The 14,552-nt window shown below is 51.0% G+C and overlaps 1 protein-coding gene across 1 annotated transcript in view; it reads left to right on the forward strand.

Annotated features, from left to right (window-relative positions):
* The first annotated feature begins 1,661 nt into the window (after nucleotides 1-1,661).
* Nucleotides 1,662-14,552, forward strand: part of LOC119455798 (uncharacterized) — a 41,784-nt gene continuing 28,893 nt past the window's right edge. The window contains exons 1-4 of the mRNA XM_049669326.1: nucleotides 1,662-1,758; nucleotides 1,952-2,052; nucleotides 10,350-11,163; nucleotides 13,372-13,758. Coding sequence (XP_049525283.1) covers nucleotides 1,975-2,052; nucleotides 10,350-11,163; nucleotides 13,372-13,758 — 1,279 coding nt within the window. The 5' untranslated portion in view covers nucleotides 1,662-1,758; nucleotides 1,952-1,974. The remainder of the gene's footprint in view (nucleotides 1,759-1,951; nucleotides 2,053-10,349; nucleotides 11,164-13,371; nucleotides 13,759-14,552) is intronic.

The raw sequence follows: 14,552 nt of genomic DNA on the forward strand, positions 1-14,552 counted from the left end.
ACGTTTAGCTGCGGCACCAAGTGCCTATTTATATCACAGGCTCCGGCAACAGTCACCAACGCCGCAGGCATTTTGAGCGAACGCGGGAAAAACGCCGACGGCGTCGACAACAGTTCTGCGCGTTGCCGGTGCTGCTGCATGTCCAAATTTATACAGCTGATAAAGCTAATATCATTACTCCGTATAGCTCTCTACAAGTTTGCTATCGCAATTGATGCTTCGCCTTTCAGGTGAAACTGCGACAACTTTTTTTACGCGCTGCTCATCTTACGTCTTGCTCGTGTTCCTGATATTCTTTTTTTTTTTTTTGCATGTACTGCGGATAACCGGGAAACGCAGTCGGGACCGTAGTCGGAAGCAAAAGCCTAATCTTTGTGTTCTTTTTATAGTCATTCTCAATAATATGTAATGAACATATCAGCGACCTGTCGCTTGGCTCCCACTTGCTTCCTTTCCCTGACGATCCTTGGCGAGAAATATTCTTCAGCCACGCTTCCTGACGCTGTAGATCGCAGGGTAATTCGTGGTACTTCACGGTAGCGTCCCTTCTCGCGTTCGAGTTGCACAACGGTACACACGCGACATCACACCGCTAGAAAAAACCGTCTGCCACACACGTGCACACCAAAGAACCGTACTCAAGTGCAGTAAAAATGAGGCATGCTGCTCACACACACGATCACACACACAAAAAAAAAAGTTGTCGCAGTTTCACCTGAAAGGCGAAACATCAATTGCGATAGCAAACTTGTAGAGAGCTATACGGAGTAATGATATTAGCTTTATCAGCTGTATAAACTTGGACATGCAGCAGCATCGGCAACACGCAGAACTGTTGTCGACGCCATCGGCGTTTTGCCCGCGTTCGCTCAAAGTGCGTGCGGCGTTGGTGATTGTTGCCGGAGCCTCTGATATAAATAGGCACTGCGTGCCGCAGCTAAACGTCGCCTCCCTTCCCTCCCCCTCCCCCACGGCCTCTCGCGCGTCGGAAGAAGGCGCGTTTGCTCTACATACATGGTTATTGTAAAGGAGATCAGAGACGCCTACTTCTGCAGCCCTTAAGCGAGCACGGCGCAGAACGCGCGTTTGTTCTCCGCCGTGCGTTCACTCCCCGTGAAAGACGCGCCCCTCGCGCCCTTTCACTCGCACATACAGCGTTCGTAGGCGCTGAGCCGTGCTCCCTCAAGGGCTGCAGAAGATAGCGCCAACCTTTCCCTTTCCCTCAAGAACCACTTACCAGCGGCGACGATTTCTTCTCCAAATGACGTCATACGGAACCTCACGGCGACGGCGACGGCGACGGCAGAAATCTGCTTTTGAGTGTCCATATAATTGCTATCGCAATAAAAGCACACGAGAATGCGCAGGAAAAGCACACCAACACGCATAAATCCTGAGGCAAGCACATTGTAGCCTTGCGTACCGGAGCAGTGGCGTCCTCACCAGAAACAGCGGCCGCAACTGTCAACTCAGACGAGACGCGCTCACCCATGGACAGCGACGCGACGCAGCAAGCTTTTTCTTCTCTCTCTCTCTCTCTTTTTAGCGGCCGTGGTCTGGAGGGAGGTCGGTTACCAGCGAGCCACTCTTTCAGAAGAGCGTCTGCAGCGTCTCGCGCGCCTGCTTGGTATCGTGGGGTGGCGCAACGTATGCCGCTCGTGGACGCGCGCGAGACAGTGGCGCGGACCATCACTGGGAGAAGTTGAAGTGCGTTCGGCGCAGAGACGCTTGTGTGGAACGTTCCTGAGAACTCTTCGTGTACGTACGTACATAGCTAGTTTCAGGGCACAGGTTCGCCCTTAATGCATTTTACTCCTCGCAATACCGTTACAATATATATACATATATATCCGCGAAACATGACACCATTTAGGGTTGCCACTGGGTTTTTGTAACTACATAGTGTACAAATGGTACATAAGTCTGTCAATGATTGTGTTTTCCTGTCCAGGATCTTGCTTTCAATTGCCAATCATGTCCGATTGGAGCGATACGAGTGAGGCGGCCGACAGCGACACTTCATGCTGCACGCCGCGGTTCTCGAGACCCAGGGTGAGTGTCGTTGAGAACCACAGATTATATAGACCGTTTTTTCATGGGCACCGCCATTGCACAGGCAGTGGCGCCATCTATGGGCAGTTGGCATGATGGCTTGGGCGAACGCCCGTGTTGTATGCTGTGGTATGCGCTCGGCGGCAGTTTCTGGTGGTTTTTTTCGCACTCGCGCGGTAGCATGAAATGGCGTCTTCTACGTGGGGAATGGTCGTGTGAGGCGTAGTGAAGGAATTTAAGTCTGAAGTATAATTAAGCGGCTGGAGTTTATGCAGACGTTAGGGCGGACGGAGCACCCAGCGTGAGGTGTGCGCGTTTGTTTGAGCTTACAATGAGCCTCGAATATCAGTTAGGTATTTCTGAAAATTCGTTTCACGAATGTTACCTTACTGTAGCATTCTCAGCACAGTAATTCTAAGCTTTGGTTTAGCTGCAACGAGTACTTACGAAACATTTGACGATCCTAACAGCGTGGGTACCGTTCTCCTGGAGAATAGGTCGTGCAGTTTACTTTGACAAGCGTTCAAGTTGTTATATATCTGTAGATACATTGGGCGACTGCCTTGTTTGCATGGGCAAGGTTTGAGCGCACAAATAAAATAAGTTGGTTAATAATAGCCGCATACCGTACAGTGTAAATCCCACGAGGCAGTACTAAATGCTGTGTTATAGATCTGTCTGTTCTATATAGCGCATGTTCCAAGTGGTCCAAGCATGCGGCACGACCATGCGAAGTCTTATTGCGTCGTTATCCCGTGTTCTGTTTTATTTTGCCGCAAAAGGAGGACCATATATGAACTCTTTTTTTTTTTTTTTTCAGTCTCGTAAGTTCAGTCATCTACGACGCATTCACCCATCTTACGGAAATTGTGGTCTTACACATAGCTGTTGGATTCTCTTTATGCGATCCCCTTTGTATATTGTGCCTTACAGGGCAAAAAGGCAATGCCGATCGAAGCACGAAGCTTGTGTGTACATGTTGGTTTCCAACCGCAGTGCTCGCGGTGTTGAGCAATGCCTTCGGCCTTGAACGTATAGACAGTGATTTGAAGTCTACTAAACTTAAAATGCGTGAGAATGATGCCGGTGGCTGATGAAAATGTTTTACAACTCTTCGTCGAGTGAAAACCGATACATCCAACGTAGTTCACAACACATACACACACCGCGGCTGATTATGCGCGTCGCATTTTTGCACATCCAAGAGAAATTTCCAGATACTGTAGCTACTGCTGCACCTAAAGGCTACACAGTGGTTGTTCGATGACCTCGTAAGAACTTAAATCCCGTAAATTGCACTCAGAACTAGCTAAAACACCTCCAAATCGTCCGGCAGCGCGCGACCGGCAACACATTCAAGCCGCGCCGCGCCTGCTCGCACAAGCCAGAGAGGAGGAAAGGCTCGTCGCGCGCCCTTTCCTCCTCGCCCGATGAAAAGGTCTATAGGAGGCTGTGAGAACCGAACCTGACCGCTAAGTTCAGCGCAAGTGCCGAACGCCGCCACATTGTCCGCTTTCACCCCAAAATTAGGCACTTTAGAAGCATCGTCATTGCCGCGCACGCTCTCACACGCGAAAACACCCGTGTACTTTGATTTAGGTGCACGTTACAGAACCCCAGGTTCTCCAAATTTCATATCTGCTAAGTTGGTGGCGTCGCCGTCACTTTCACCTGAATGAGCGGCCCCGAGCGCCAGCCGGACGATGGTCGCGTCGGAGGCCCTTATACCGCAGCTGCATGGAGCTTTTTGACAGGCGTTTAACTGTGCTGCACGTAGTCTTGATACTCGGTGGCGGAAACAGTTACTTTATTCTCTACTGACCTGTACTTACTAAAACGGTAAAAGCGCCAGAAACTATGCAAACGGCGGTGCGTCGAGCAGACGACAGCTACTCAACCCGTGAGCTCGCCTCAGCCGAAACAGTCGGAGCTTCGGGATAAGCGCCGACGCAATTTCATCGTTTTTTGCTTCACCCAGGCGCTTGCGAAGGCGTCCGCTGGACCAACTCCCCCATTCTAGTACACTCTAGCGCTGCTGAATGCTTGAGGGGCAAATTATTAAATCGCGATATGGCTAGCGGATGATGTGCCGGGCGCCCAACTTCCGTGGTGCTCCCTGCCGGAGCATGTTTATTTGTTGCGATAGCAATTATATGGCGTATCAACTCCAACGGCGATGAAATAGTCCCTGCGCGCCGTATGCTGTATGTGCGAGTGAAAGTGCGCGACGCGCGCAGGGTACGCGCGCTTTCACGGGGAGCGAACGCACGGCGGAGAGCAAACGCGACTTCGTCCGTCGCGAGAAAGGCCGTGGGGGGACGGGAGGGAGAGAGGGAGGGGAGGCGACGTTTAGCTGCGGCACCAAATGCGTGTTTATATAAAAACGTTGCGAGGCGAGAAGGTGGTAAAGACTTCCGATGCTGCTCGACGAGTGTCCCTCTTCACAACCACAATCTGTATGTCCCGTTCTGATCTCATCGAAAACCTCCGAGCCACCGCCAGAGGCACCGGCAACAGTCACTAACGCCGCGCGCGTTCGGTGCGAACGCGGGCAAAACGCCGACGTGTCCCGTTCTGATCTCGTCGAAAACCTTCGAGGCGCGCCGGGAAACGAGGCCGCCCACCGGCAAGCTCGAGGATTCGTCAACCGAGCGGCGGGCAGTGCCACGGATCCCGAGGAGGGCCCCGGTGAGCCTCTGACCTCGTATCACGAAATCGCGCAACACTACCGCCTCGCTCGCCAAACAAAACCGCCACCGCACCCCAAACTCACGAAACCCCACCAAATCGTTTGGCGCCGCCTTCAGACCCATTCGTTCCCTTGCCCGCAAATATACACTCACATATACCCCGACCTCTTTAGCCAACACTGTTCGCAGTGCGGCACGACCGCCACCCTTGCCCACATACTCTGGGACTGCAGCGAGGACCCACCCCCGCCTGATCTCCTGACCACTCCCTCGCTCGAAGCGTGGGATAACGTGCTCCGGAACTCTAGCCTCGACGTGCAACTCCGGGCCATTCAACGAGCCGAGGAGGTGGCGGCCAGGCACCGCCTGACCACCATCCTTCAGTGAATTTTTTTTCACCTAAATAAAGTTGTTTCTCTCTCTCTCTCGAGGCGCCGCCAGAAGCGCTGCCCGAGGCACCCGCAACAGTCACTAACGCCGCGCGCGTTCGGTGCGAACGCGGGCAAAACGCCGACGTGTTCCGTTCTGATCTCGTCGAAAACCTTCGAGGCGCCGCCAGAAGCGCTGCCCGAGGCACCCGCAACAGTCACTAACGCCGCGCGCGTTTGGTGCGAACGCGGGCAAAACCTCGACGTGTCCCGTTCTGATCTCGTCGAAAACCTTCGAGGCGCCGCCAGAGGCACCGTCAACAGTCACCAACGCCGCGCGCGTTCGGTGCGAACGCGGGCAAAACGCCGACGGCGTCGACAACAGTTCTGCGCGTTGCTGGTGCTGCTACATGTCCAAGTTTATACAGCTGATAAAACGACTATCCTTACTCCGTATAGCTCTCTACTAATTTGCTATCGCAATTGATGCTTCGCCTTTCGGGTGAAACTGCGACACTTTTTTCGCTGGTCGATCTGGATTGGGTCGCTCCGTGCCAGATTTTGTTGATCTCGCGTGGATTGAACACCCCGCTCTAGATCGACCAGTGGAATTCACCATTAGATTCTAGCGCTTTTTGTGTTTCATTCCCTTCTCACAATGTTTGCTGGTGGTGATACGTCAATGTGTATCGGATTATTTGGTGAATGAGGATTGCTTTTGCTACTGCACGTCACCTCGTTCGTATATTTTCACTTCTCGTTTCTGTATTTTGCCGTTTGTGTAACTGATTGTAATCCTGCACTGGCGGTTGCGCTTCGTTTCTGTGTAAGCGGAGCGCATAATTGTAAAACGTTAAATAATTAGTTTACGGGCGCACTTTTACAGCGACTAAATTTTAGGCACTTTAACAGCCAAGTAACATCTACCTATTGCAATCCATCTGCCCATTGCATTGACATATCTTTGTCACACATCACCACTTGCATGGCGCTCTTTGGCCATATCTGGTCCTTGCGCCACTTAACACAACACATCACCAATTAGTTTACGAAGTTTCTTGCTTGGGAAGCTGTTCAGGAGCACATTCATTACTTGGTATCTGGTTACACCGCACCGGCGGTCGTGCTTCATTGTTGGGTGGTTTTGCCAGTTTCATACAGTTCCCTCTAGTAAATGTGGGAAAATCTGTTTTTTTAGAGGGAATTGTGCCGCTAGTGTCTGCGGGAGCCGCAAGCAGGGCAGTTCAGCTAGCATGATGGCTAAAGTACATGGATTTGCCTAAACTTTGTCCTTCTGACCTTAAATGACTTTGCAATGTGATCATTTTTAAGAAAGTACCGCGTTACGACTAATTGTGTAAGCGTTAATAAAATTGTCCGACGGCAAGATTCGAACACAGGACAGCTAGTACAGAAGCCCGATGTTGAAACCATTACGTCACGGACGCAATTAGCAGCGATTATGCGGGCTTGCAGTCTTACCTTCTGCATTAAAAAAGTGTTAACTGCTTTGAAATTTACTAGTCCAATTTAGGCCCAGTTAAAACGTTATAAACGAAGCCGCCAGGACGTCTGAAGCCCCTAGCACGAAGATCAGACAAATCCATGTATACTACCCATAATTCCCATGGTGGGTGAACAAGCCGGCTTCTGGTTCCCGCTTCCGGAAGCCGGAGCTTGGCGTACATATTGACTATATTGACTACAGTGTACTAGAATAACTCTTCTAGTACACTGTAATATTGACCCTTTTCTCGGAGCAGTTTGTTTTAGAGAAACGAGATGGCGCTTACGGCGGCGCGCCATACGTCTCCTCCGCGACCGCGTTCGAAACCGTTACCGCTTCTACCTTGCTTCTGTGCGATCAACTGTCGGAAATGCAACTGAGTTTTCGCTAACACTGTGCTCCAATTACGCTAGATTGAATCGTGTGGATTGAAGACGTGTGCTGTAATTGGCTGCAAAAATAGTTACTGGCATGTTAAGGAATAGAATGAATCTGTGTGGCCAAGTTCGCGGACTGCTGCTACAACTGTCCGAACGTGTTACCGGCACTTCGTGCTGTACGGCTTTCCTCGAGGATACAGAAATTTACTCATCCGCCAGCCTTGCATCGCTAACCTTCAAAGAAATGGCTTCATCTCCAGAACGTCGGCAAGACTGCGTACCACTCGTTAAACAATGACAAAGGGAGTAGCGCCGCTTCCTGTCATATATAGTTTCGCGCACGTTATCTGTACACATCTGTCCCAAATGGCAGGAAAACTTACGACCACTCTATCGCCGATGTATCAAGAATAAGTGAAAGAGCGCACACTCGAATATATGCGCACTGTATACGCACAATAAATGACGGACTACACCGATGGCGCACGAATGGTCGAAGCTGAATGTTTTGTGATGGTCCACAAGAGTTAGCGACTTACTAGTTGTAATATATATTTGCTACAAGGTATTACAATGTACAAAACAGCTACGTTTAAAATTAAATTATGAGGTTTTACGTGCCAAAACCACGATCTGATTATGATGCACGCCATAGCAGTGGCGCACCGACGGTGGGGGGGGGGGGGGGGGGGATTCGGGGCTTGTAACCCCTCCCCCCCCCCTGAGTCCGACTTAACCCCCCCCCCCTTTTAACCCCCTTTCTTTCCTTACGCATTTGAGTGCTGCGACTAAGATGTAGGACGCGCAATCGTCTGCACACTCGCAAAGAGCACTTTTTTGACAATTTCCCGTGAAATAATCGAAATTAGTGCAGTTTAGATGGTATTGGCAAACTGTCACCCCCCCCTGGCAGAGATCCTGGGTGCGCTACTGCGCCGTAGTGGGGGACTCCGGAAATTTGGACCACCTGGGGTTCTTTAACGTGCACCTAAATCTAAGTACACAGGTTTTTTCGCATTTCGCCCCCATCGAAATGCGGCCGCCGTGGCCGGGATTCGATCCCACGACCTCGTGCTCAGCAGGCCAACACCATAGCCACTGAGCAACCATGGCGGGTCAACAGCTACGTTTCAAGCTTTGTGCGCAGCAAGAACAAATCTATCGGAACTGAGCACACCCGCGAGTGATTAGGCAGAAAAGAATCAGATAGTGGCCGCACCGAGGAACTTCACTGAGTCAAAAACTGACAAGCCACTGCTTCGAAATATTTGACCAATAAAGAACAAAGAGCAAAACACGCTAATCCTGACTGAATTCATGAGCGGAATGTTTGGATAGCTTGGAATACATATCTAGCCCCGCTTTTAGAACAAGCACCATATACGCTACTTGCGCCGTTTGGACATAGCTTAATCAGCTCCGAAAGTGATTTTGCATGTTCTCTGAAGCTGTGATCAAAGCTTCGTGTCATCCACCTAGTCACCGTCTACGATATCTCCGAAAACAGAGGTTTTCTATGCCGCGCCGGCGTCATACACTTCCATTGTAAACAAGGAGGCAACGGAGGCAGTTGAGGCAAGCAATGGACGCGTCACCACGTGATCAAACATGGCAGCGCCCACGGGATCGCCGCGAAAAGGGTCAATACTATACATATGCATACAAGGAGAGGAGAGGGAGGAGGATGCGCAGTGCGGGTGTGGACGCCGCACGGCGGATGGATGGAGGGAGGGAGGCAGTGACAAAGCCCCGACCATAAGATGCTTCGCACCTAAAACAATGTGCTAGCTAGCGCTAAACTTCATTGTTGGAAATTCCTCGGTAGGTTCCTTGCAGCACCATCAGATGGCGTTCGCCTTCGCGCATCCCCGGCACTCGCGGCGCCGGCATCGTGGGGGAAAGCAATAAAAGAAAACCAGAAAGCCCGCCTTCGCGTATAGCGTTTGCCGCAAGTGTTTCCCAGTAAAGGTTACGGTTGCACAAGCAGTCGCCCGCTCCTGGGAAACGCACGGACCGACAGCACCGACCGACAGGACGACTAGCAGACGACCCGGCGCGGATGAACACATCTTGAGCGGCTGTCGCCCTTCCTGTTGGCCATAGAGCTTCTCACTATACTACCTAGAGCGAAATCTGGCTCTGCTGCGCTGTGGTATGTGGTATGTATAGTACGTGGTATGTATATGGTAATCTTGGGAATGCCGGTATATTGTGACTTCGGATAGTAATTGTTGTGTACCGATTCTGGACGCTGAGTGCCGCGGATGACGGATTTTCGTCAATCAGCCCTGGTGATGAAGAGCGCCCTTTTCCGGCCCCAAGAATATATATATATATATATATATATATATATATATATATATATATGTGCCAGTTGTAATCAAGATCCCCTGTTCTGTGTTGTTTCGTGACGGCAATAAAGAGCTATTGCCGATACCGCCTTGTAGCGATGGTGCCTCACGGTAGGACTCACGCAGCAACATAACAGTCATCATTCTCGGAGAGCCAGGACGCCTTGAAGAAGTGCCTGGCTAGCAACGTCCCGTATGTCAGAATGATTCAATTCCTGCTGAAACACCACGTAAAAATTTGTTTTAGCATTATTGTTACACGAAAATGTTTTGCTTACTAATGAGAACTTTTTATTGCATGTACCATTGAAGCAAACGTAAAAAGTATCAGCGGACTGCTAAAGTTGGAGGACAGACAAGATTCTTGCTCGCTTTGGAACAGTCTGTCATCCGTTCTTGCTTTTCTTCGCTTGATTATGCATTGTAGGTGACTAAACTTCATAGTAAGATGTAGTATGGGTGAATAAAGGCATTTTATGAAGATTTTACTTTAGGAACGCGTTATTTGTGTAGCCATATCCACGTTCTAGACAAAGCCTCGTACAACGTCAGCCAGCACACGCCTAGCACCTCCACGTGCCGTCATTGCCATGACTACACAGCGCTCTTTAACGAAACTCCCATAGACGGTGGCGCCAGAATTCCTTCTAGGCAATAAACTGAGAAACTCTGTGCTGTTGGCTAAAGAGTCCTGCAGCTCCCACAAGCGTCATCACGTTGTCGCGATTCCTTTGTCGTCATGCCGTCTTTGCGATGCTGGCGCGTCGTCGTCGTGCAGGCATCATTTCGGGAACATCGTCTTCATTCTACCATCATCACACCATCGTCTTCACTCTCATGCCATCTATACAAAAAGAAAAATAATAATGTTGGCGATAATTTGTGCCACCACCGTAAAGCACCGTTAGAGTGTGAACTTAATTTCTGCGGTCTGCATAACCTACTGGTTTACATTGAAAATCCTCTTGGGTTGTTTCTGCGACAACCTTATCTTTACGCAGGGCGAAGAGCAGGAAGCCGCCGCAGTACCACGCGCGACGCGTCAAGATTCGTCCAAGTGGATGTGGTACTACAACCTGAGCGAGAAACAGCGACGGGCCGAGGACGAACGGATCGCGAATAAATTGGCGGCCGTTGAGGCGGAATTTCGCGAAGTCGAGAAGTTCGAGCTCACCTACGTGCCGTTCGAGTACCGCACGCGCGGCAGCTCGCTGAGCCCCCGCACCCCGCCGCCAAAGGAGCCCTGCACGTCTGCGAGTGACGCGGTCTCTGCGTCTCCTCTGCCGTCCACCAGCAATGCGGGCCTCCCAGAGCCGCCTTGCGAAGCGCAGCCCGATGGCAGGCGAGTCAAGTTTCGACTGGCGGACGGCTCGGTCGTCTCGAGTTCCGACGACGAGGACACGTTCGTGTCTCGAGTCTCGCGCAAAAGGTTCGTGCACAGCTCCAACGACGCCGCCGAGAGCCCGCCGAAGGCGTCGGAGGGCCGCGCTCTCGAGGACATCAGTTCGGACGACGACGACGGCGCTAGTGCGAGCGGGCGCGTCGCGCGGCTCTCCAAAGTGCGGGAGACGCCTGGCGCGTTACCCCGCAGCATCCCGGAGGAGGACGTCGACCGTGAGAGTGGCGGCGACGCCTCCTCGTCGTCGTCGCTCACGAGAGCCGACGTCATTCGAAAGAGGAAGGAGAGGATCGACAGGCAGCGCAGCCTCATCGAGGACATTTGTTCCGGGCACCGCAGTTCCAGCGACGAATCGAGCCGGAAGCGAAGCTTCCTTCGCACGCCCGTCGTGACGCCGACACACCGCAGCGTAGCAGGTGATGCTGTCTGTTTCCTTGTGATTTTCTTTCCGTTTTATTTTGACGTGAAACAGTTTCGATTGCTTGAATAGTTGTTTATTGAACAGATGGCCCATATGGTATATTGGGCGAAAAGTTCGCCTACGATTACAATACTCCCTATAATGCAAAATTTGATTCGTATCGAAATTTGTATCGCTGTGTGCAGGAGAGAATCCATTACAAATCATGCATGTGTCGAGCCAAGAATGACGCAATCGAAGCTAAAGCCCAAACCGCATGAGAGCAATTTTGTGCACTGACGGCGACGAGCGACGGCTTCGAGCGACGAAACAGGCCGTCGCGCGAACAGATCGCTCGTTCTTGTAGCGATCGGTTCTGGAAATCTAGAATTCGTCGCTCGTCGCCCGGATGTGCTATGAGCGACTGGCCAATACTATTGCGCGAAGCCGGAACTGGATATACATCAGTCAAGTACTACCGATTGTCGCACGGAACGAGCAAACGACTAGGTTTTGATACGTGCAAGGATAATGACGTAGTGCAAGACCTTTAGAAGTATTTATGCTGCTCTTTACACTAAAACACATCAACTTAAATTAATAAAGTACGCGTCACGCCAGTTTCGGCGAGTATTTGCTGCCCTCATACCGGCAACACCGGGGAGACGTCGCTCGTCTCGTCACTCGCATGCTTGTAGGCGACGAGCAAACGCGACAGCCATCTCCATCGCGCCGCTTGTCGCTGTCGCACGCAAGATCGCGTGCATGCGGTTTATGCTTAAATTCCTCTCGCTCGGCGTTCAGAGGCGTAGCTATAGGCAGTACGTTAGTCTATCCGAGCGGAAATGGTCGCGTTGGAGGGAGCTCACTATTCCGCAGTAGGTATTATAATTTATCAATCTCACACTGGTGCTAATCAGGAGTTGTAAGGCATACAAGTGAGCAAATTGTCGCAGAAATTCCACGCCTGCTCGGCTGTGGAAATCGGCGCCCGACACTTTGCGAGCAGCTATGGTGCCACAGTTGTTCTCGGCGTAAATCACACTGTGATTATTATATCTACGGCAGTTATATCAACATTAGGTGCTAGATAGCGTTCCAAAATGTCAATTTCAATTGTTTGCAGCACTTTCGGCGGCTTTGTTTCCCTACGTCTTAAAAATAAGCATGCCGTGCGCCTAGAAACCACCCCAAACGTAGTATTATTTACAATCACGGGCTTTTTTAACACGCGCAAAAGATAACGTATCGCAAGTAATTGAAATTGATCTTTTGGAAGTCGCTCTAACATAACTGCCGTAGATATAACGTATAAAACGCTTGTTAATTAATCGTTACAAATCAGTTGGGAAGAACACAAAATACATGAGATGCGCTTCTTCACAGAAGGTTGCTGCTAACAACGTGCAGTTGGCTTCATCCGCATACAAAGCTCCAACTTTTTTTTTTTTTTTTTTTAGTGCATGATAGTTGGGACGCCTTGTATAACTCAGAGCGCGCGGACAGAAGACGATGCCTCTATCATATCCACATTTTCTAGAAGGAACGAATTTGCTCGTGTTCTATACACTCACGTGTTCCCTCTGACAGGGGACAGTACCGTTCCTTCGCTGCGAAACATAGGCGTTATACATGTGGCAAACCCAGCCTATTGAAGTTGGCAAAGAACATAGCAAGGGGTTGCTGCTGAGGGCTTATAGCTCGCGTATAGGCTGTGAGTGGATCCTTCGGTCGCGGTGTAGATGCCCTTACAAATCGTATCTCTGTATTGCGTGCAGTCGAGTGTTCAACAAAAATTCGCGGCGTTGGTCCAACTGGTAGGTAGCACTTTGGGAAACCAACCCTAATGTAGTAATGAAATAGTTGACGCGACTTTATCGGTGGCTCAGAGAATCGTGCCGTTCAATCTGCCGCTGAGCGTTATATAGTCGCTAGTTTGATTCCTGGCCGCAGTAGCCGAATCCAGCAATCAGTCAAGCACTTTACTTTTGTTACGGTGATACGAATCACCAGACGGGCTTCGAGTATAAACCCATCCCTAACGGGGGAAAAAAAGAAAACCTTATGCCCCGCACACCCTATGTCCATATTCCTGTACCATCATATAGTTCTCATATGAAAGCCCATGTGTTCCCATGCTACCATATACTGGAGTATGGTGCAGGATGTATGGGTGCCTTCAAGTAGAGATGGGTGAGAAATCGTATTCCTCCTCTAACCCCAGGTCGCCAGAGTCACGTCCGCAGGACGCTGTGGGCGCAGGATGACCGGGCCACTCCTTCGCCGACGTCCAGTGTGGAGGAGCCACTGCGTGTCCTGGAGTGGGGCCAGACTCCGCCCTCTTTCTGGCTTTCTTCGGCCAGCTCGGCGACCAGCAGTATCGCGGGGCCACCGGCGAAAACCTCCAGAGTGTGGCACTCCACCCCACACGGTGCCCCGCGGAGCAAGTTCGCCTCCCTGCGAGACATCAGGGCGTCCGGCTCGGCTCCCTTGCGCGGGACGTTTGCCACAGAAGCGAGTGCCGACCGGCCGCAGCGCGCGGGCCGTGGGTTCCAGGTCCTGGACCGCGGGCAGACGCTGGTCGTCACCAAGCTTCCCGAGTCGCAGGAAGGTGCGTGACACTTCGAGCCACGTTGTTGCGCGCCGTTTTGGTGTCGCGCTGCCTCGGCACGTGCACGCGGATGTGATTATACGGCGACACGAGCGATGACAATGTTCGAGAGGCACGATACTTTCTCATGGATGCTTGGACGTCTTGGTTCTTTTAGAGACAGGTTTTACGCATAATACTACGCTATGTTGTAGAGGAGAGGCATAGGTGGTCTCAATGTCCGCGTGCTTTAAGGAGGCGCCCTCTCTCTCCTGCTACTTAAACATAACGTTCGTTCTTCGCATGCGCTAGAGTTATGCGGGAAGAAAACTGATTTAAAGCCCGCGTGAACGCGCAGCTCTTATGCGACTGGCAGCAAGAATAAGGGGTTCGCTCTGATGCTGCATTCGCAGCAACATTTCCTTCTTAAGTAGCAGAATAGATTGAGATTGACCGAATATTATTAGCAAAACGCTACGGCCAATTTAGACAGCGGCGGATGATACAAGCAGCACAGGTGGGCGCGGGGGATCCAGGCTGACTCTCACCTACGCAGACGGGGGAGTTTCTCACTATCGCCTCATGCTCGAGTTGAGGCGACAGTGAGAAAGCCCATAAATACTGGATTTATTTGTGGGCCACGTTCTAGATAGGAAGATTGAGTGAACTTTCTGACTAACCTGGTGGAAAGACAAACCGCCGGCATTTGGTGCGCGTCATTCTCATGGCTCTCTTTGGCCTAAGATGTCCTTACGGCACTAAATCCCTTTAAAAAAAAAAAAGAGTAACCTTTATTTTTAGAAGAACCTTCGTTC

The sequence above is a fragment of the Dermacentor silvarum genome, chromosome 6 (genome assembly GCF_013339745.2).
Source record: "Dermacentor silvarum isolate Dsil-2018 chromosome 6, BIME_Dsil_1.4, whole genome shotgun sequence".
Classification (NCBI taxonomy): domain Eukaryota; kingdom Metazoa; phylum Arthropoda; class Arachnida; order Ixodida; family Ixodidae; genus Dermacentor; species Dermacentor silvarum.